The sequence below is a fragment of the Empidonax traillii genome, unplaced genomic scaffold, assembly GCF_003031625.1.
Source record: "Empidonax traillii isolate 1590-97213 ecotype Southwest subspecies unplaced genomic scaffold, ASM303162v1 scaffold24:size2376012, whole genome shotgun sequence".
Taxonomy (NCBI): domain Eukaryota; kingdom Metazoa; phylum Chordata; class Aves; order Passeriformes; family Tyrannidae; genus Empidonax; species Empidonax traillii.
Genome location: NW_020955217.1, coordinates 1,343,789 through 1,367,557, shown reverse-complemented (window position 1 = coordinate 1,367,557; position 23,769 = coordinate 1,343,789). Strand labels below are relative to the sequence as shown.

The 23,769-nt window shown below is 36.4% G+C and overlaps 1 protein-coding gene across 5 annotated transcripts in view; it reads left to right on the top strand.

Moving 5' to 3' along the window:
- Positions 1 to 6: 6 nt before the first annotated feature.
- ZDHHC14 (zinc finger DHHC-type containing 14) overlaps positions 7 to 23,769 on the top strand; it is a 97,620-nt gene continuing 73,857 nt past the window's right edge. For all 5 annotated transcript variants that reach the window (XM_027904912.1, XM_027904898.1, XM_027904920.1 and 2 more), the window contains exon 1: positions 7 to 447. In XM_027904912.1, coding sequence (XP_027760713.1) covers positions 197 to 447 — 251 coding nt within the window. In that variant the 5' untranslated portion in view covers positions 7 to 196. The remainder of the gene's footprint in view (positions 448 to 23,769) is intronic.

The window sequence follows — 23,769 nt, the reverse complement described above, 5'->3', positions numbered from 1 at the left end:
TTTGGTTTCTGAAGAGTTAACTGGTGTTTGCATGATACACCTATTGCTAGTCTGGTAGCAGACTTTTCATCATTTTGTTTGCATTTTTTATTAACTGGGGCTAGTGTAGAGGGCTGTCTTGGTCAGAAGAATATTTGCACATATATATATTGTATATATTTTTGGTGGGGTTCTCCCCACATTTTATTCCTTCTTGATGACTCCTGGAGGTGGTAGTGGGCCCATGAAAGACTGCGAATACAGTCAGATCAGCACGCACAGTTCTTCGTCTCCCATGGAGTCTCCCCATAAGAAAAAGAAATCAGTTCCCAAGAGAAAATGGGAGGTTTTTCCTGGAAGAAACAAATTCTTCTGCAATGGGAGGATCATGATGGCTCGACAGACTGGAGTCTTCTACCTGACTCTTGTTCTCATCTTGGTCACCAGTGGACTCTTCTTTGCATTTGAGTAAGTTATGTTAAAGTCTTCATATCTTATTTCTTCTCCTTTAGTTATTTATTTTCTGACTGAAAGCAAAATAAACATTTTTATTTAGGTGTCATAGAGAATGGTGACTGAATTCAGCTAATACTGGTTTATATAATTGAAAATGTGATCTGATAAGATGCTGAGGGGTGCATGATACAGTTTGGTTTATCATACTCTCTGAAAAACTAATGTTTGAGGATTAACGTTGAAGTGCATTTGTACCACAGGTATAAAAGGTCTTGCTGATGTTTCATGAGGAGTGTAAAACAACAGGTTTGGGATGGCCAAGAAATGATGTAGCTTCTTCAGTGATAATTACTCTGAAAATCAAAACTGGTGGGTGCAAAAATACTGACCTTTTGTCGCAGAACTGAATGCAAGAAAAACAGTGTCTTTCCTTAGTTTATGAATTAGGTCTGTTTTTGTTCTCTTGACATCGTTTAATAGCTGGTAGATGAGAATTCCAAGTGAGGAGAAAAGAACTAAAGAGCCGTACTAGTTTGCATGTTCCTAGCTTGCCACCACTAGGTAACGGCATTAGTTTCTGTTTGTGATGAGAACTTGTGTGTGAGTTTGGTCTTAGTTTATGCTATGTTTGCTTTGGAGGTTTGGGTTGTATTTTTTTTTAAGCAAGCCTGTGTTGTCCTTCTAGGGCTTTTTTCACTGTTGCTCTAAAGAGTCCTTCTCATCTATGTAAAGTGAACACACAGCAACAGCAAATCAAATACACTGATTTTTGCACTTATGTTGGAGTAGTTAAATTAACTATGTATGGCAATGAAGAATTAGGCATTCGATATGAGCAATACAGTTTGACTTTTATTTACCTATTTTTATTTAAGCACCAAGTACAAGGGTGTTTATACTTCTAAAATGCTTTATTATAACAGTAATTGAATTACTTTTAAAGGATTAGTGCTACTTTACCTATTTTAAATTATTGTAGTTTGATTTGTGGCAGGGAAAAAATCTTCATGTTACTTTTTTTCTCGAATAGGAGCTGTTATTTATAACTGAGGTTCAGTGCTGCCTACAGGAATTATGTTTGCTTTTCTAAGTGATACAGTTGAAAAACAAAGGTCATTTATTACTTGGTGTCTTCAAGCAAGAAGATAGTGACGTTACCGAACCCAGAATTGTACCTGTTAAATGCAGATCATCTTAACAGCACTGGTAGCAGTAAAGAAGGTAAAAATGCACAGCAGGTAACCAGTGGCTAAATGCATATGTGAGCTCAGCAGATGAATTGTCATTAGTGGGCTTCAGATTACTTTAGAGGGATTTATTAATCGTAAATCTTCTGCAGACATTATGAAGCTTGAATATCATGTGAGTAGTTGAAATAACACAGTCAATAATGGTATCTACAGTAGAAGAGTGTTTACTTTTCTGGTTTTGAAGGGGTATTAAAGGTGTAACCTGACAGTATTGCATCAGGATTGGGTGCTACTGTATTCTGTTTGCCTAGTTTTGTAAAGCTTTTCTGTGTGGGCTGACACTTGCATCTGTGTGCAGTCTTGTCATCTTCAGCATAGCCTTTGAAGGCAAGTGTAAATGTAGGATCAAAACTGTACTGTTTTATGGTCATGATTGTAAAACTGATTTATCAAATAACTATTTACAGTTTATTTGTATGTTTTAACACTTCGACCCTTCAGAGAGAAATTTTCTCTGCAGCTGTATGATTCAGAACTGCTAAAGCAGGATGAGCGGCTGGCTGTTCGTCACCTTCTGATTTCATTACTACTGAGTTACGTGCTCTACCAGAGTTGAGTTCTGCAACTTCTGTCAGGTCTTTGAGATTATTTACAGTGTAACCATACGTGATTGACAACATTTTTAGTCAAGCTACAGCATTTTCATATATAGCTGGTGCTTATTCTAACTGGCAGTCTTGAAGTGGGGAAGAATCTTGGGCTTTATATAATATAACTGTAGAAATTCTCCTATGTACTGGTCTTGAGTCATTCTTGTATCACTTGCACTATCCTTTTAAGGAAAATCAAAGTAGAGGGTGGCAATGGTATTTTATTTTTATAATTATAAGGTAGATTTTGGTCTTTAGAAAGCACTTGCATTGAAAAATTATTACTCATCCTCTGAAGGCTAATTAAAACCCAAACTAAATACTATGAGAATGGCATTCAGTATGTTAGTGATGTTGCAACTGCAGAAGGTTGTCAGTGTTAGAAAAAGGGGAAGTCTTTTAATAAAATGTTACTTTGAAGAAGTTTCTATTAGTTTATTTTTAGTGCCGTGAAGTTACTATTTATTGATCAGTTGATAACATCCTGAGTTGTAAAATGTCATTGCCATTATTGGCTTATTTGGTTATGATGCTTCTCATTAACCAGCTATTTATTGAATATGACAGAAATGTCTTTCAGTCCTTTGTCTACATGTGGAACAAAGTGGTTTTGAAATGGGCATGTGCCTTATGTGTCTGAAGTGTAAGGGCAAACTGCGATTGAAGAGGAAGATACCCTGTATGTTCTTGGAGTTGTTTGATCTTTTTTTTTCCTATGATTGAAATAAATTATTTTGTTCCTTTTGGGTTTGGAAACTAGAAAATAGGTACTCATGGTCCAAGTCATTCCCTGGTTGCACACAGTGAAGAGGGGAAGTAGGAAAGAGATGATTTTGACTGCTAATTCCTTGGAAAGCGTCATGCTAACATAAACAATTGTCCTTTATCCTTTGGCTTCACTTGTTTCTCCAATGTGATTCCCTCCCCCTTCCTTTAATTTCACTTTTGACACCCATTCATCCAGAACTTTATCTCATATACTTTGGAATACTCTCCAGGGGAGAAATACATTTCTCCAAATCAGCAAATCTTAGGTCTCCAAAAGCAAACATATGTCATACATTTTGACCTGCATAGCTTTTGACATTGAGCCATGCCTTGTTATCTTTGTTTCTTCATGTTGGTGCTTCTGTGCTTTTCCCTGCATACTTTTTGCAGCTTCTGCTTTCAATTGGTTTTACTCCTTTCTCTCTGTTGACTTTTATCTCTTCTATACTCCAAGTACATCACCGCTTCCTCCTTTTATCATTTCACTGTCCTTTTTCATTTTCAAAGAGATAAGCTAGGATTTGCTTAAAAGAAAAGCAACAAACCATGAGCTTTCAAGCAGGTAAAATATTTATAATTCCTGTTTCCCTCCCATTCCAGAGGAAAAGAATGCACATAACAAGCATTATTTCTGCAACTTGTCTATTAAATGTAACATGAATGACTGCAAGCATTTTTGGGTCCTAAGGGGGATGCTGTGCTTGAGTTGTTCTTAAAAATTATGTCTATTTTAACTTGCTCAAGATGAGACACCGTGAATTACTGAATATGTTTTTAAAATTTCAGTTACTTTATGTTGAAACTTTATCCTAACTCTAACCTTGTGGTATTTAGCTGTTCTCTTTTTTTCTTGTAAATTTGGTGTTATGTTTCATTTTTTTCCTTTGCCTATTACACACACATGGATATTTTTCTAAAGTATTCAGTGCTCACTTATCAAGGTAGCTGCATGAAAAGCTCAGAAAACAAATTCCTTTCTCCAGAGCAAAGATAGCATCTGTAACTAAAGGGCAGATTTGCTGCTGTACCTAGCCAGTTCAGCCATTGTATTTACATATATATAAAGTCCTTTATTTGTGCAATGGAGGTAGAACTAACTCACTTCATACTTACTGCACTTATTCAGCTAGGTATACATACTCAGAAAAGAGCCCTTTAAGCCTCTGGTCATTTGGGGTTCTGATTTTGCAGGTTACAGGAAAGCAAAATGGAGGGTGAATGACATTTAACACAATAGGATTTCTGAAATGGGTATATTGTTAAATGATGAATCTTGTATGGATGCACAAATTCCCAAGTTCCAGAGCAGTAGAAGACAAGTTTTGGTGTGTTGCTACTGTGAGTAGCCCCTGAGTTCCATTTTCCTTCCCTCTTGGACCTTCCTGGGCAGGCAGCAGGAGGGAACATGTCTGTACCTGAACTGCCTCAGTTCAGGCAGGTAAAATAAACTTCCCATAAAATGTGGTTTTAAGTGAAGATGCCAGCTGAACTGAATTGACTCAGGCACAGTCATGTTTTCTTCTGTCAACTCATTTGCAGGGTGAGTGGCTCTGGGAGAAGGTTGAAGCAGATGGTAGGAAGCTGGAAGGGCTGAAACAGTGCAGCTTTTTTCTCTGTAAACATGAGTCAGAGCTCTATCACTTCTGATACCATTTGAGGCTTGCACTCATTGAACAAACTGGAGGGTTTTTTAGTTTGTTTGTTTTGAGCTAATTAACCCTTGATAATTATTTTTTTGTCAGCATTTGTGTAATTCCATTGTCTTTGCAAAACATGGATGCCAGAAAATTATTTTAACTGAGACTGTGCTTATGTGTCTATGTGTGTACAAGCCATTGATTTCTATCTGCTCTTGCAGTCGCTGGCAACCTGCTCCATGCCTCCCACTTTGAAAACCAGTGTGAGTGGAGGACATTGATGAGTCACACTCTGATGCCATGTAGATTGTTCAATATTGAACTTCTATGGCAAAGTGGTGTAACTTGCTGCTCACTGTGACAAACCTCGATGTGTAAACACTGATGTCAGTAAGCTGAGTATTTTCACTGCGGTATCAACAATCATCGTCATCTTATGGCAAGTGTTTTCTGCTCTTGCAAGAGCTGGGTTCTTAGCGTGAGGTTTGTATTCCAAGTAGGTGGAATATTCTTCATGTAATAACCTTCTTTATCTTTCTTCATCTCCTCTTAAGTCAGGTAGGTTACTTGTGTCTTTTGATGGCAATGTCCTTAAACTAAGAGTTCTTAGAAGGAAGTGCTACCAATATGCTTCAGCTGTTAAAGGCTGCTATGAGCTCACAGGGCATTTCCCACTGAAGTTGTCAAAATGGATTTTAAAGCAAAAATCATGGCATATAAACTAAAATTATTTTTCAACAAGAGGACTGCATCCTTTTCTACTTGGAAGGCAGTAGCTGCCTAATTCTGCACAGAGGCTTTAGGTGAATGCAGTGTTGAGTAGGTGTTTTTTAAAAAAACTGTCATCAAAACTAAACTGGAGCAATATTTCATTTTCTCATTTTATCATATGTGTCTGATAAGTTAGTGAAAAAGACATGGAACACATTAAGTCTAATCTATGGGTTCACTTTTTGTATCGAATTTATATAGTTATACCAAATGATATGACAGATTTCTAAGGGTTGATATGCATTCAAACCAGGTGTTCTTTATTCTTTGCAATTAATTACCCTGCAAATGTTATCTATTGGAGTCAAATATCTCTCACATACAAAATATATCTAACGCTTTTTTCCTTGACAAGGGACTTTTCTCTCCTTGGGCGAAAAGAGTTTGCTTAATCTTTTATGTTTCCTGGTGATCTGTGCAAGTATGTCTGCTGAAGTTTTTCCCTCGTTTTGTACTAGCAGACCTTAAAGTAGTACTTCACTGAGCAGGTGTATCAGTTTAAGCTTGTAAACCTGCTTTGAACTAATTGTATGATATAAACTGGAATCCTATAATCCAAAAATGAACAGCATTTGATATTGGGTCATACATCTCTACTTTTCAAGGCTCGGTCTATTTATGTGGAAATGGATAATGATAAATGCTTCATTTTTCAGGGTAAAATTCTGTGAGGGTAACAGAAGGATAACCTCTCAAGGCTTACAAGTCATACTTCTAAACACAAGTTTTAGTTCCCTTGAAACTGCAGAAACTTTTTAAATTTTGTAACACTAACTGCTTTTCAAAAAGAAATGTTAAACAGCTTTTTTTCTTTTATTCTGAGGGTGTTTGAGGTTTTTTGTTGGTTGGGGATTTTTTTTGTATTCAGCTTAGTTGATGGTCTTCATGTGCTGTTTCATTGAGAAGTTTTGAACATAAATTTAGTTCTTGTTTTACTTATATTTTCATGTTTTCTTTGCGGAGGTGCAGGGCAATGAAAATAGGGACTACATCCGTGTGAGAAGGGATGTTGGCTTCTCAGTTACCATGTCCTGTTAGGACCATGGGAAAATCATTATGTAACTGTAGCTTTCGACCATCAGTACATATGCATCTTGAGAGTGAAATGTGAACATTTGTGATCATCTTTACCCGATGTCACTGTGAGCCTTTGCAGAAAGAGGGGAATTCCATTACAGCTGGCTGGGGGGTGGTTTTTAGGTTCATCGTAATTGCAGATAGGTGTAAATTCTCACCTGGAATATTTGATATCCCTTTCAGAGTGGTGAAAAAAGGTAATTTCGATAGTTTAATTGTTCTTGCCTATATAAATATCTTCAAATATTTACAAATGCTGATGGATAGTACTTCTGTACATCTTGAGTCTCTACAATGTGAGGCTAGACATGTAATTTTGTAACAGTTGTTTGACACAATCTATCTTAATTTATCACTCAAAAGTTTGAGCTTTCCATTGCTGATATAATCTGCATAGTATGCCTGTTTTATTTTATTCTTCCTTGTTTTGTTCGTCCTGTTATCCCTTTATCTGAATGGATGTGTGCCAATGGTATAATATGTATCTTCTGGAGACTGGTGTAGGGAGAGTCATATTAAATGGTTTTACACTACTGAAATTTGTGTAAGTTCTTCTTGGAAGACTGGTACTGTCATGTGGCCATCACTGGAAGTCTTCTCATATCAACCTTGCAGAAATTTTTGTACAGTGTTTGGAGGAAAGATGGACTTTTTCAGGCTTTTTCTCAAGTTAGTTTCTCGGGAATCATGTTATATATATAGGTTCATGTAAAGTATTGTTTTCACTTATGTTTAAAATTGGACTAATTATGCAAAAAATACCTTTGTTGCTACGTGATTTATTTTCTGTCATAGCTACGCTGCATTATTATTTTGTAAATGGCATTTCATACAAAACAAAGTATATCAGTGGATCTGGATAACTGAGAAATTATCTTCCTTTAGAAGGAGAAGAGAAAATATTAGTCTGTGCAGAACTTGAACCAAACTGTTCTCTTAATTTTAATTTTTTTTCCAGAAAAAAAAAATTATCAAAAAGTATCTGGCCTTATTTGTAGATTCAGTAGAAATTGAAATACTGAAATTTAAGCTGGATATTAAATATATAAATTCTCTTTTAACAACTAAGTTTCTAAAGGAAATGGTCTCTCCATTCTAGTGCACTGTCAAATTGTTGTCTATAACATTCAAACATGAATAATGAAAAGTGAAAATTACAGCAGAAGAGGACAAAGCTTTCTAAGCTACATTGTTGTTTCAAAATAGCCTAGTCAAAAAAAAAAAAAAACAAACACAAACAAACAAAACAAAACACCAAAACCCACAACACTGGCTTAAAATACGGAAATATTTTTTAAAATTGCTTAAAAAGGTTAAAAACTTTACGTAGGAAATTTTTGTTATCCTGACTGATGATTCTTCTAAGTGAAGCTGTAGTAGCTGACTTGAGATCCAGGCTGCCAGTAAATATTTGTGGTATACAATGCTGTTCATCCTTCATGGGACAAAACTGACAAAAAAGGGGGAAAAATCCCTTGGAGTCACCTAGAACCACCAAAAGTTTATTAAACTTTATATAATTACAGGCCTTTTTTTTTTTTTTTTTTTTTTTTTTTAAGAACTTAATACATGAGTGGTTAAACCTTTTATAAATTGAAGGAGACAAATTGAGAAATCAAGATGAAGCCTGTGTATAATAGCCCAAAATAAAATTCTGTTTATCTTTCTCATGTTCCAGAAGAATTAAATAATACTAACGTAAAACGTGCTTATGGAAGGAGACTGAAGTGTTTTGAAGTGTTGATTTCATGTAACACAGGCCCTGTCCCCTGCCCTCTTTTACAAGTTCCTATTTGAACTCCTGTTTGTACTGCAATTAGTAAGCAAAGGGGGCTTTGCATTTGCAAAGCCTGACCACGGGCTTTCTACAGGGTGCATTAGTGGAGCTCTTACCCAAATATGTTCTAGAACTTCAGCTACTAAGTTGACAGTGTGCTGCAGTGCTATATGATTATTCAGCGCCTGTATCCCCTTTTCATCAGTGTCCATAGGGTTTATTCACATTGTTGTGGGATGGTAGCTAATGAGGTCTTACATAATGAGCTTGGCTAATGAGATCACAGCTGGTTTTGTTTTGTTTTCCCACTCCTGCTGTCCCCTTAAGTTGCTTACTGCAATAAATACTGGCAGGATGCGTTTTTTGTGGTGAATATGCAGTCAATTCAGCTGCTTCTTTAAATTTTACTCTTATTTAAAAAAAAAAAAGTTTCAAAACAGATTAAATAGAATACTGAGAATCAAATTGAAAACTGAGAACTGAACTCAGAAGTTGATGTACATAAAATCTGAGGGTGTGAATTTCAAGTTATAGTTTAAGTGCAAGACAGCATTTTTACATTGGCTACATTGAGTGAATGTATGAAATAAATTTGGTTTTAGTATGCATTTCTTGTACATATGATCAATATATATCAGTTCTTAAGAGCAAGAACAGATATACTAGAATTTGTTCGTATTTTTGCATAAACATTCAGTATATTACTTCAAATTATGAATGTAGATTTAAAACATTATCAGGGATTGGAAGCTTCCCCTCTCCCCCCTTTAAAAGGAGTACCAATACAAAATTTTTCTGATTGTGATAAATTTTGTTTACCCTTTTTTTTTGAGCTGTATATGTGTTTTGATCTGACCAGAAAATTGCAGTCTTGGTCGCTCTTGTCCATTACACTTGTGGGATATCCCACTGGTTATGAATGCCATGTTTCAGGGCAGAGAAGCAAGTGTCAGACCAACCTATACTTAAATTTTGCTGGCATGCTTGTTTGTGCACATGGTGTGGATTTTCATGACACATCTATATATGTTCCTTAGTAAGCACTTTTATTGACAAAAAGGGTTTTCTAGTGTTCAGTTAGTATGTGAAAGTGTTATAATTGTTCCTAATTTATTCCTAATTTGGAACTATGCAGAGCAGTTTAAAAGCACTAAGACTTCTCTCTAATCAGCATTGCAACTCTGTAATAAATTTGCTTCTTCTGAGTGTGGTTTCCTTAGACCTGAAACTCATAGTGCTTCTACAGAGGGGAAAAAAATACCATTTTTAAGATACTTTTGTCGTTCAACGTGATTTGTATTGTATATGGTGTGGTACCAAAGATTGGAGTGCACTGTGTAAAGAGCATATTGATTTGCCTGAGTGAATTAGCCTGGAGAAGAGAAAGATCATGGGGGAATTTTATTAAAGTAAGTTCTTGGCTGAGAGGGGAAATGGAAAAAAAAGAGCCCTGGATCCTTCTCAGTGGTGCTCGATGACAGGACACAAAATGAATTAAAACAGAAGGAAAAAGAGTGGGTTGTTTGTTTTTGTCTTTTTCTTTTTTAGTCTACTTGCCTGTTTGTTTTGGTTTGGGTTTTTTTGACATGAGAATGATGGAACACTGGCACAGATTGCCTAGAGAGACTATGGGCATAGTGAAAACCAAGGAGATGTAGACCTGAGCAGTCTCCTCTAGCTGACCCTGCCTTGATTTCGGGTGTCGGGGGTTGGACTCAGTTTTCTGAGGTTCCATCCTACCTCAGCTATTCTATGTTACCTGAATATCTGAGAACTTACCAGAAGACAGCAAAAGGTATATATCTAGCAAGATAATGTTAATCTTGTTTTGATGACCCGTTTAGAATCATAGAATCATAGAATCATATTATCATTTATCACGTGCATACCTCAAGAAAACTTCAGTTTTATCTAGTTTTAGGATATGAACCTAAAGTCTAAAAGAACTTAAAAATTGCAAGTGAAATAGGCATATATGTACTTTCTGTCCCTCCTTCTATTTCTGCACCTTTGAATGTAGCTTTCTCCATTCAAAGTGCACTTTCCAACACCCTTTGGAGATTCTTTTCCTGCTTTCTTTCACTTATGTGCTGTTCCTCACCAAGCTTTGCCCTCTATTATTCATCTGGGTTTTGCTGAATTACAGTAAGCATTGTCTTTTTTTATCATGTAAATAACAGAATTAAGTTTTAGATAAAATTCATCTCATACAGAAGAATGTCTCTGTTTGCAGTTGTTTCAGCACTATTATGTATTCATCAGTTTTCCTGTGTCTTGCTTAACTTCTGTGAACTTTTCTTGCCTTCTATTTACTGTTCCTAGCCACTTGTTCACTTTAATAAACTAAGAGTGCTCTTGCTGTAGAAGGAATAGGGAGACAGTAAAGGTGAAGTTCAAGGGCTTAGTTTTCCTCTTTCTGTAGTGCCATTTTTTTTCCTGTGATCTTCACTGTTTGCCTATATCATTGTAAAGATATGTAAAATCATGGTGTCTGTCTTCTACCACTCGAGTCAGGTAAAAAAGTTGTTTGAATCCTGCAGATTCAGGTTTTTCCTTGAGCCTGCCTTGACAGTACCAGCTTCAGGCCAACTCCTGTACCTTAAATTATAGTGTGTTCCAGCTTCTGGACTCTAGACATAAAGGATGAAATGGCTTTTCTGAAAAGCTGCTAAAGCTGGATTAGTTATTTTTGGGGAAGAGAAAACACCCTAGATATGTCAGATTAATCCAAACTCCCATTAAATGGTGATTTGCTTAAAAAAAATAAAATGTGTAAATAATTCCAGTAAGGCAGATGTCCATTTCTGGGATAATAATTGGAAATAAAATTATAAGCAAAGAAAGCTTAAATGAAGCAGTGTATTCTGTTTCAGCAAAGTGTATCTGTATGTCTCATGGCATTGATCACTGCTAAGTTTTTCTGAGGCTGGTGGAAGCTGAAGGGAGGATTTTCTCATACCACATATTCAAAGCACTATTTTGCAGAGTGAACTTCATGCCTGTAGATCTGCCTGCTTTTTCTGAGAGGGCAGGGGTTGAGATTCTGCTTAAGAATTCAAACAAAACAGAGTATTTCATAGGAGCATCCCAGTTTCCTTTCTATTTAGCGTTCTCCATTGCAGCAAGATGAATCTGGTTGTAGGCTGCTGAAAATGATGGACCCACCTCTTCCCTTCTCCCAGGCCTCAGATGTCACTTCTTTTGTCTGGCTCAGCTGTTTTCCCCACCCAATGGTGAGCCACTTCAGGGAGTTCCCTTCCTGCATAGAGCTTATCCTTCCCTTCTGCCTACACAAAGAAAAGCTTTCTGCTGCTTTAGATCACTGAACTGGATCCCTAAAAGTTCAGAAAAATGTTAGTACTGGTGCAAGGGAAGAAGTGAGAGGAAGGAGATTGTTAGATCATCTTAGCTGTGATTTGAAACCATATCTCAACCTGAGGAAACTTGTTTTGAAGTCTTGGATCAGTTTGGCATCTGTGAGGGTGTGAACAAAACATCTTAGTTGCTTAATTAGAATTTACGGAGTTCTGACTTCTTAACCATACTTTATTTCTGAAGTAACTGGATTGTAGTTTGCAGAACTTGAATTGCAGCATCTTTCAAATAGCACATTATTAAATGCTCTGAAGTAGTTTGTCTTAGGGATTTTATAATTTTTTTTTTTTTTAAACACACTACATGCAATTCTGTAACACAACACGGGGCAGTAACTGAAGAAATTTTTCTTCCTGCATTATTCCTTCTATAGTCTACGTTCCCCATATCCAGACTCCTGAGCCAATGTGTTGTATTGCATTTGATAGCAGAGCCTATGAAAAGCTGCATGAATGCTTCTTCACCTTAGTTTGTACAAAACCAGCTGAGTTAGCTCAAAATGTGCTTAACTGAACGAGGAAAGGAATATCGTCAAATTCTGCTATTTCTTCTGTGCTTCATCTGAGATAGCAAATAACACAGGGATATTGCCTGTTTCTCTACAGTCCCACTCAGCTGCCTGACTGGGTGGTGGGTTTTTTTTGTTTTGCTTGTTTGTTTGATATTGTAAATGTTGAAACTTTCAGTTTAGAAGAATGAAGGAAGAACCATAAAGCAGTTAATGGAAATATGAACAGCCTGCATGCAAGAGGTAGTTGAAGTGTATGCCTCTATTCACAGAGCAATTTAAAAAATGGCCTTTAAAATGATTTTGTTAAATAAGACACCTAAAGCTAATTAGAGCAGAAGGGATTGTCTGTGGAGCAGAAGACAGGGAAGAAGTTGTGGACTGAAATCTGACAGAGATTAATCGAATTCAATGTAAGACCTTGAAAGGGTAATCATTCTTCTTTTACAAGAGAGAAAGCTCAGATGGCTTTCTTTACCTTGAGCTATGGAGGCTTTGAGACTTTTCATCACTGTTTCAAGTATTCATCTTCAGAGTAAAATATGGGTTTTTTCCTCTAATGTAATGAACCCTAGATCCTTTTAGGATCAGGCTGCACTGTGCATTGTTTTTAATGCTAGCCTCTGAACGCTGAAATCTCCTTTCCAGTACTTGAGTGTATGAAAAGTACTGTGCTGAGGGACAGAGGGACATTGCAGAGGAAAGTGTATTAAGACTGGGTGGAGTAAAATAATTTTGCTTTTTTACTCAGCTCATGCTCGAGATGAGTTTCGGAAACAGGCAATTGACTATGAATGTGAAAATCCAAACAGTCTGATATGAGAAAAACAACTGACATACTTTTATCCCAGTAAGTGAAACTGTTACGGGCTGATATCCAGCTCAATTGAAAGGTAAACATGCCCTTCCCAATTCACATACCTTTCTATTATTGCATTCTAGCAAACTTTAGCCAATAGTTAAAGTTGCTAAATGATAGTCTGAAGGTGCAATTACCCAATGGTTGACTGTTCTTGGTAAAAGTAAGTTTATTTCCTGCTCTGAAACTGTTTTTAAACAGTTGTTGGCACTAGCGCTTGCTGTTGCAGCAAAGAAATGGCATTTGTGAAAGGAGAACATAGGTTTGTTGCTTCTTGGTTCAATACAAAAGGAGCGATATTTGTTGCAAAGGTAATTCACTGTTCCTGAAATAACACTGTCATTGAAACACTGTTTTAATTTGAGCTTTATTGCAAGTGTTCTTTCTGACTGCAAAAGAAAGGTCATAGATTTAGGAAGTGTGTAACTTATCACTGAAGTTCCACCCTACAGATAAGAGTTGCATAGTTATGTTATTCATCCAGAATGAGTGCCTTGCTAGGCCAGCTATACTTGCCTTCATATTCTGAATGATGGAAAGACAGACAATGTTGACAGATTGTTCAATGCATGCAAAAGGTTTGGGAGCTGGGAGGAACAAGAAGTGGAGAAGAACTGAAGTATTTGCTGTAGTATTTGCTTCTGGAAATTTTAATTTACTGAAGGGAAAGTTGTTTTGTTGCCATATTTAGTACATTTAAGTAAGCTAGTAATAACTTTGGATATGCATGCTGGCTTTTTCAGTTTTTAGTGCATCCAATATTTTAGACAGAGTTGGACTGCACTTAAGTTGCTTATGCATGTTGTGTCCTATCAACATCTCTCTCACTTCAGAGACTGAAAGTAAAAAATAAGCATATGAAAAATAATTGAGAATGAAACACTGGCAGTCCTACTTCATCAATGCGGAATTAAGAATTCTGGGAATGACAGCATGGTGCGTAGATCTTTGTTATTTGACTCCCTTTGGAGTTTGGTTATTTATATATTTGTTTTAAGAGCGGGTCAGAAAAGAGGGCTGTTAAAGGTAGTTATATCAGTAGTGCTTTAAGGTTTCAAATTATTTTGTGGGAGTTTTTTTCAGTCCTTTTTCCAGTACTTTTCCCTTTTCTTACTATTCCTGGTTTCTCTTGTGCTAATCTTCTATGACAGGGACGTTCTGGAGCTCTGGCCGTTGTTGGGGTTTTTTTGGTTGGGTTTTGGTTTTGTTTTTTGGTTTGGGTTTTTTTTTACTTCCAATGCCATCATGGTGAGGGAAAGACCCAGGAGACTGGCTTGCAGATTAAACAGAGAAGAGATAGTGGGTTATTCTGAAAGTTTGTTATACAGAGGCAGGATTCTGCAAGTGTGATGGTCTCTCAAAGATGTATGTTGTATTGACTTGATAAAAGTATTTGATGTTTGCCTAAGCTTCAGTCTTATGTGTGTGCCAAGAACTTGATTTTTATCAAGTAAGATCTGATACCTGTGCTTATACTGGGCATACCTCTCTGAGGGCATGGCAGAACTCCTTCACTGAAATTACAGCTTTGAGCAACGCCAGCCTACTCATGAGTTTGGTAGCACAGCTATTTTTGGGAGCTAAGCTGTCCTGTGTGGGGCTGCTTTCATCTGTGGCTATAAGGAGCGTAAATGAAGAAACACTGAAACTACTTCGTTCACCACACGTCTTCCAGTTTCTGCAATCTCCAGTTCTGTGTATTATTATGACTATGCAGAAGTCATCTTTGCTTAAACCTCAGTTCATCTCCACAAGTGTCCCACCCACAGCTTTAAGCAAAGAGGATTCTGTGAGGGCAGCTAGGGGGTCTTGAAACTAGAAGCTCTGTCATAAGGCATATGACAGAGGAAGGAGAGTTTGGCAGGAGAGTATCAAATTTAACTTCTACAGGCATGCTGGCATTTTATTTCATTTTGGCAGTCTTGAATATAGCAGTCTTGTAGTTTGCTTTAGCATAGGTTTTCTGTGTGTAATTATTAGACTGATAAGTTCCCAAACAGGCACTGTTTCTGTTCTTGTCCACATATTCCCTCCCAAAACAATGTCTCCCCTTCTCTTCTCTTGTACAAATACCTTGTACGTGCTTGCTCTTTACCATTTTGTTCTGTGGACTGATGCTTCTTCCTTCAGCACTTTTCAGTGAGCCATAAGGGGCAGCACTGCCTCTTCTGCTCGAGATAGCTTTTGAACCTGTTTCAGTGATGGCAAAAGTAAAGGCAAGGGCTTCCTTAATTTTGTACTGGCATTGTAGTTTTACCATATTTTCTCCTCATTTCTGCAAGTCCTCCAAATAAGTCTCATGAAGTTGTTTTTGGTTTTAGTGCTTCTTTAAGTGAGGAGGGAAGTGCTATAGATGATGAGAGTACTAGAAAGGAAGAGTTACTCTGCTGTGCAGTTTTACAAAAGAAGGCATTTGGCTGTTCAGGTGGCACTTATTTGACACTGTTGAGTTATCCTTTCACAGTGCTTATGGTGTAGTTCTTGGAAGAAAATGGTGAAGGTCTGGAGATGCTCCTTGCAGGCAACAAAGTACAATTGTGATTGAATAGATTTGCACAGCCCTGCTATACTGGAAATGCTTCTGCACAAGAGGCAACTGCTCTGCTGTATAATACAAGGTGGTTTGATTCATCATCTGTTTTTAACATAGTATGTAATACATTGTACAGAATACTTGATTAAGTGTGTCTAAGTGTTGCTTGTATAGAAATAAAAATACAAACCCCATGTTGTAACCCTAAATACTAATACTGCTTCTTGAGTCAAGGTTCTTAATCAAATTGCATAAGTGGAGCTATTTGATTTAAGTAAATGTCCATAGTCAAACTTGTGGTATAGCTAAGTGACCAGTGAAACTGCCTGGGTCTTGATGACATGGAAATTTACACCAAATTTAGATTAGAAAAGTCCATGGCATAGTAGTTTTTTAATGTACACAATTTTCCTTTTGTGGCCATTTTACATACTTAAGATGCTGTTCTTCACAAGGTAATGTAACACAGGTATTTTGATAATTAAGCAAACCAACCCTATATTAACTGGTTTTGATTTTCATATTGGAGTGCTTCAGAACCTTTTTTTTTACTATTGTTTTTTGTAATTACTTCCAACATAATTCTTGAGTTCTAATTCTGACAATCAATGTTCATTTTGCTTTTTATGTATCAGCATTAAATATTAATTTTTGTTTGTTTGTTTGAAGGTGCAGGAAGCTTACTGCTGCTTCAGCTTTGGTCATATATCATAGTTCTAAATTTATTTTCAGTTTGTAAGATGACTCTGCCTTTTGATAGCTTGTGTTGACTGAAGTGGACTAAAGTTCATTTGCCAGTGGAAGAAACTGAGGAGTTCAGCTTGGTTCTCTAGTGACAGTATTGGTTTACCATGCATGAAAAAAATATAAATACCTCAAATTAGTGGTTTAACTGTATGTGCTAGTTATATAGCTATATATATATATATATATGTATGTATATGCTATAAAAGGATCAGGCATTGATCAGACTACAGGCAACTCAGAGGTGTGTGTGCGACAGATATGCTGGATGAAAATTTTTACTTCAGTATAGATTTTTCTTGGCTGTTGATCAGCAGGCACAAAAACTAGTTAATACTAAACAGGCAGAATGGAGAAGCAAAACTACTTTTGCTTTGCTGTTTGTTAATTATTTATTATTACTCTGTCACTTGGGGTAGGCTTTTTGCAGTAAGATTGGCACTGGCTGCTTCCTCAGCTAGTTATTGAGGCTCCCTGCCATTTTGAGTTTGTTTTTCTTGCACAAAGCCTGGGAAAAAGGATGAACCTTGTTCTGAAGGTCACTATGTCCAGCTGTCTTTTTGAGCAATGGGATTGAATCATTTCAGAACTACTGACCCTTCATATATAATACTGTGCCACTGGCTGCCCTCATCTAAAGCAAGGGCTGACAGGATACTGAGGGAATTTCAGCAGTTGTGGAAGTGAGTGAGGAGGATGTCCTGTAAAGGTAGCTGAATGCAATGGACTCTTGTGTTGGCAGGTTCCACTGGAATTTTCTTTATGCAAAAATTCATCCACAAACAAATTTTTTCCTTTATTTGAAGACTGCAGAGTTTTAAAGGACTGTCTTATTCTCATGCTAAGACATCAAGTATATTTTAGTACTAGTTGCAACAGACTTTGATACAGGAGGCTGTCTTCTGGGAGAGCTTGAATCCAGTAATCAGCATCTGTTTCATGGTCTCATGTTTGTGTACACATCTATTTCACCAGTTTAATAAAGGTGTACTTGTAGAGTGAAATCTTTGAAAAGGAGAAAATGGTCACTGACAGATGCAGGCATGATATTTACTTTTTTTTTCTTTTTGTCTGAAGACAAACCTAATACATCCTTTCCCAAGAAATATCTGAACTATAGTTGGGTTCGAGAAATGTTGTTTGTAGCCCGAGTCATCCTACAAATTAAAGGCCAACTCTAAAGTCTTGCTTATTATAGCCAAAAATATCTTTTGGAACACCATGTATTTTAAGATGGTATCTTCTCAATTGTTTTCTGCAGACTTTTTTCACACGCTTGTGCTTAAAATTGAAACTTGTTCTTCAGAAACTCTGTTTTCAGTTCTTGCTCTGCCAGTAGGACTAACATAGTCAAATAGGACTCTTCAGAATAGTACATTTGTCCTTGCGGCCTTGGTTAGTGAGATGCGGGATGTCAATTCAACAAATCATGTGTGCTTTGAGCAAAACAACAATAAAAAAATCTGTAAAAAGAAATCTTTGTGAATGACAGTCACTGAACTATGACAAATAGGGCATTAAGAATCCATTCAGAGATCAGATTAGATCAGAATATTTTTCTCAGACTTGAATGATGATTTCTATGAAGTGAAATCACATATTTGGAAGACTTCACAGGCAATACTTGTGATGTGTACAGACATTGTTAAATGCTGTGAGTGTCAGTGTAAACTGTTAGTGTAGATCAGAAGTGGCATGTGTTTAATTACTTGAGCATGTGCTTTTTTCTGTTGCTTTTATTGGAGAACTGAGTTTCCTTCCTAATAGTCCTGATGATGCATGAAGTGATGTGTAAGGGCAGTACAATGAAAGACACTGTATTCCCTTGGGTATTGCTTTCCTAACAAGGGGTAAGTTAGGTTGTTGAATTGAGAAATGTTATGAATATTTTTGTTTCAATTTCCCAAACTTCTTCCCTTTTATTTCTCTGAAAATTAGAGAACCTATCACTAAAACTGGCAATTTGCTTCATCACAGGAATTTTTTCCTTCCCTCTCACCACCCCAAATACCCTAAAAAAGATTAGGGTTTGTTTTACTCAGAGAGGATGATACTGGGAGAGTTAAGGTGATTGCCTTTGGATGTGTAGAAGGATGGTAAAAATGGGTTCTCTGTGTTGTTTGGGATGTGACAGGATGTAATGATTTTAAGTTGTTTAGTTCCTGCCTGCCTGATTTCTCAGACAGTGTATGTCTGTTCCTAGTTTCTAGGAAGCCTTGGAGCTGTAGTATGTACACTTATCAGCTGACTTGACATATAACATGGAAAGGGCTATTGCCTGCAGCCATCTTCTGCCACTGGAGAAAGTTATACGGTCACCTTATTAAAAATTGTGTGGTCCAGTGTCTTAAATAAAGAACTAAAATCAAAGGTAGGATGTGAAACTCGCAAAACTTCTACAGGGTTTCCATGTGATATGTTGAGGTCTAAATATTTAAATTTCTAAATTACAGTATGTGTTATGACCTTCCAGTGAGTTTCAGTAGCATTGTCAAGAGATGTATTAAAAATTAATAATGTGTGAAAACATGTTTGGTTTGGCCTACATAAAATAAATGCTTATGGAATCCATTCTTACTGTTTGCATTACTGAACATCTGAATTTTAATGAACTAGTACTTAGGATTATTTTAACATGTCTAAGCAGGTTTATCTGTCCAGTGTTAGCTTTGGAATTTGAATTTAACAAGGTAGCTTATAGACGAAGAAAGGGGATGAAAGCATTGGCAAACACATGGCAGGACCTATCCTAAATTGACTGGTAGGACAACAGACTGGTCCACAGTGGCAAGTGGAGGGTAGTTTGCTTCTCTCAAGCTGTTGAAGTACATCTGGGACAAGTAGTCAGGGTTTTTATGGAAGTAACCTCCTAAAATGGCATGGGAGCAATCTGACAGTGAGAGAACACTTATGGATCTTGCAGCATAGCTGTAGTTACTATGCTTAATTTGAATGTTCAAATAGGTCATTTGGATAGGTAACAATCACCTGATTGGACCTGATGTTTTGTAGATCTGTGAGATCTCGTTTGTCCGCTTTAGCTAGGTGTTCTCACTCACTACTGTTGATAGTCTCTTCAGCCCTTAATAAGCAAACAGCTAACCTGCTCTATTGATTAGAATTAACTTGTAAGTTGTTTACCAACATGTGGAATCCTGTTCTCCTGGTACTCTCATCTTTGGGACCGCTGTTGTGGTAGGTCATTAAAAAGGGGAGAGATGAGTGGATGAGTGCCTGCCAGACTCCTTGTGTGTGCTTCTATTACTTTGTGTCTGTAATGGAAATTTACATTATAACAAAAATGAATGTTAAAGGAACTATATGGGAACTGTAAAGCTTTCATAGTTGAAGGTTAAAAATCTGTGGGATAGGAGTGGGTCATAACTGCCTGGTTTCATATTCCCACTCTGCTGACAAACTAATGATGCTTCTGCCTGAGGAGGGGAAAAGGCTAGCTAGGGACTGTACTTTAACATATATTTGTCCCCCCACCGTGCTTTACCATATGTCTATTAAATATACTGCTTTGAAGGAATTCTCTTCATTGTATGAGAACTCTAAATGAGTTTCTTTAGGCCTACCTTAGTTCTTCACACTGGGACTTTGCAACTAATTTTGTCTTTGTCCTATTTTGTTGAGGGGTTTTTTCCTTTTTTTTTTTCCTTTAAAGTCTAGTGTACTGTGCCACAAAGAAATTAAAGGTAAATAATGTTACTTGTTTTCAATATAGCAGTGTGATTGATTGTAGGCTTTACTGAGGTATTATGTAGAAACAGCAACACACTGCTGTGTGTGATGCTAGACAAATCAGTGAGGTCTTGGTGTTACCATGACTTGTTTCAGCTGGGTCCTTCCAAAAAGTTCGTAATTTTTTCTAACAAATGCAACTGAAATTGGTACTACAATTACCTCTTGGATATATTTGGGATTTAGCAAATGGAGTGGGTAGTGCCATAGTTCTACAGCCATCTTTCTTCTTCAGTTGGCTGATAAACATTTTTTGAATCTTTAGTATTAGCTGACAATGATTTGTATCACAAAGAACAGAAAATAACGTAAAATAGAGAATTAAAGATAAACACTCATGATGGTTTGTTTCTAAACTCATAGTTATGCTTGCATTAAATTTCTGTGAGCTTATGAAGAACATAGTGTTATTTTTTTATTTTCTTTTTTCTACTTGAAAATATTTTACTGTGTTCAATTTTTGACAGAAAGCACTTCAGTTTTCTGTAAATCTACAGATATTTAGTCGTAGATTGAAAAAATGAATCTATTTATAAATATCAGGTATACTTGAAAAAAATTAGCTATTAAGTAGATTAACCCCCCCTTATTTATAATATGTCATTATGATCAACCTAAAATTATGTAGTAGTCTTTATTTTAGGTAGGTGTTTTAAGGTATATAACTTAAGACTAGATAAAAACTTCCTGTGATAAAGAAACCTAGGTATCTCAGTGCCTTTAAACTAGTAGGTAGCTTCTTTATATTCTACTTTTTTTTGGTAATGCAAAAGTAAATAACTATCATAGCTCTGACTGGCATGTGACTTATAGCACTTTCTTCAGGGTACACTTATTTTCTCTGTTGATTATTTTTTCTTACAATAATTTTTGTTAAATTTAGTCCCTGTTTTAGGTGTGTAATTGCTAAAATTAATTGGAAAGTCTGCTTCTTCTGTGTCATTTCATAATGATGGAATTATGTCTTGCTATTTGTGCAGTGGTTTACTTTTGGTGACCTGCCAGAAGCTTGCTGGGATTTAAACATTTACAGAGGAATAAGGATTTGTCTGTAGTAAACTCACGGAAAGGTATACAGGAAATACCCTTATAGACAACATACGGTATATTTGTAGAAATCTTTATAGATGATATTGTGTTTTTGAGAGTTTGAATGAAAGAGTGTAAAGCCTACCTTTGAGCATGAAGGAAAACTAATTTGGGGGTGTTTTATTTAATGGCTGTCTGTAGACCCTGACACCTGGTTGTGGAGTCCTGTCCTGAGCTGATCAGTAATGCATAGTTAGGAGACTGGAGGATGTTAAAGCAAGTCTAGTTAAAGATCAAAAAGTGTTAAGCAGTTTTGTGGACCAGTTGTAATATTTGTAAACTGAGCGTGTTTTAATGCTGCTTTTCAGATAACAGGAGTCCAAATCCAGGGATTCTTCTGAATACTGTAATTACTAAAATCTGCACTTGGATAGTTGCTTACAGGGAAAAGCAAACATTTTCCTTGTTACAGTCAACAGAGATGGGAACAATTCCCATCAAAGTAAGAATCACTCCAAATTAGTCTTTTGGGTGTGTCAGTCATTCTGCAAAGTAAGTGAAGAGTGGCCTGTTTTGGCAGATTCTTATTTCTGAAATATAGCCCTGCTATCAAAATTGATTTCCTTCCTCTTTGTGGTACAAGGAGTTATGTTACATCATACTTAACAGAAATGCAGCAGAAATTATAACCTTACTTACAAAGGCTATTTTTACCTTACATATTACAAAAATTATTTTCCTTTATGTATTTGATCAATTCTTTTTTAACTTGCCAACCTGTCTTCATTGCTCCTAACACATATACTTGGAAAGAACCGTTTTTTCCAAGGAGGTGTTTTCTCTTAGTTTTTGGGGTTTTTTATAGGGTTTTGTTTGATGGGGATTTTTTAATGTGAGGTGTTGGGTTTGTGGTGGGTTTTTCATTTGCTTGTTTTTGTTAAGCAAAGACAATAACTTTTGGTCTGTTGAGAGGAATAATGGTAATTGCTTTATATTTTTAATGGAATTATTTGTAAAGAGATTAGAGAAAGTATTATTAGTTAAGGGATGGTCTACACGGATTATGGTAATTTTCAGAGTTCATTTAATACAAATATTGGAAATGCATTTTTCTCTGTAAGCAGATGTTTACCTACATGAAACTGTTTCCTTTTGCATTAAGATCCTGTCTAACTGAGAATGGCAAAATCCAAACAAATGCAATGATGGCTTTCTAATGATTCGTATGTGCGCAATTTAAATAGGAAGTATGATGTATTTTGTTATTTAAACTTATTCATACAATTTAGAGATAAGATTATGTGCCCTGCCCTTTTCCTTGACAGCTGCCTGGAGATACAATTTAACATAATTTTTGAGAGCTGTGTTGATTGTTCAGACAGTAAGCCATTCTCTGTAAGTTGCACTTATTGTTTTGGTTTTGTTAACAAAAAGACCAGTTGCAGGATATAACAAATATAACGTTTGAAAGATTTGCAGGAGCCAGAGTAAAAAAGACAGCTGTAGTTACACTGCTAGCAATTTAAAAATTGAAGCCTTTTTAAAATAGGAATTGACAGCATTTCCTTTTTTTTTCTTTTTTTTTTTCCTTATGAGATTAAGAGAAAACACGTAGACAAATTAGGATCTGTTTTTTTCCCCTGTCTTTCAGAAATTACACCCTTTGGCTGACTGTTGAACTAAATGAACAAAAATATTATTGTGTTTTTGTAAATAGTACTTGTGACTTCTAGCTTAATTGTGGAAAGAAACTTTACTGGTTTTCAACATGATGGTACTACCTTAACCAGGCACACTGTTCCCCTGTTGACTAAAGAATGAGTATAGAAATATAATGGCTATTGAGATTTAGAATACCATTTTCTACTTTGGTTCCAGAAGTTATGCTGTCAAGGCATTGGAGCAAACTAGACAATTTTGCTGTGAATCCAATGACACGTTTTTCTCTTGGGTCTATGACCCTGGTGTTTTCAGACATTTGTGTTTAACAGGTGGAATCTTATAAGGGGGAAAGTAGTGAAGTGGCTTTTTAAATTGTCTATAAAATCCTTTTAGAATAACTGCATCTCCTCTCCATGAAAATGTCATGGAGAACCCTCAGATATAATACCTGCCCTCAGCACCCACCCTCTTATCCTCTTCCCCCAGAATCTCCAATAGAAAAGATAACTATCGGCAGCAGCTGCTGATTTAGTAGAGTACTAATGTCTTTGTCACCTCTACTTTTGATTTTTATTAGAACAAGCAAGATTTAGATATTCTTTATTTCTTTGTACTTTGTCAAAATCAGGAGGAAGGTTTGTCCCGGTCTTTTGGAAGTTATGGAAAAAAACTGGAAAAGGAAAAGTAGATGGACAGGATGATGGTGTGCACTCTGGTCCTTAGAATATCCAAGATGAAAGTAAAATGGTTGAACTTTGTTTCAGTTCTTCTCCGCTTTCCTTGAGTTGTGGAATGGCCACCAGAGGATTTGGAGTGGTTTTTGTACACATGTGCATATTGTACCAGGTGTTTTAAATTGAGATGAAAATACATAAATAACATTTACTCAAAAGCATAACTAATGTGCTTTTTATCTTTCCCTTACTTTCTCTCTGTTTAAACCTTTTAATCAGGGGCAGATAAATAGTTGAAACTTTAAAATTATTTGGAAAAACTTGGAGCTGAGA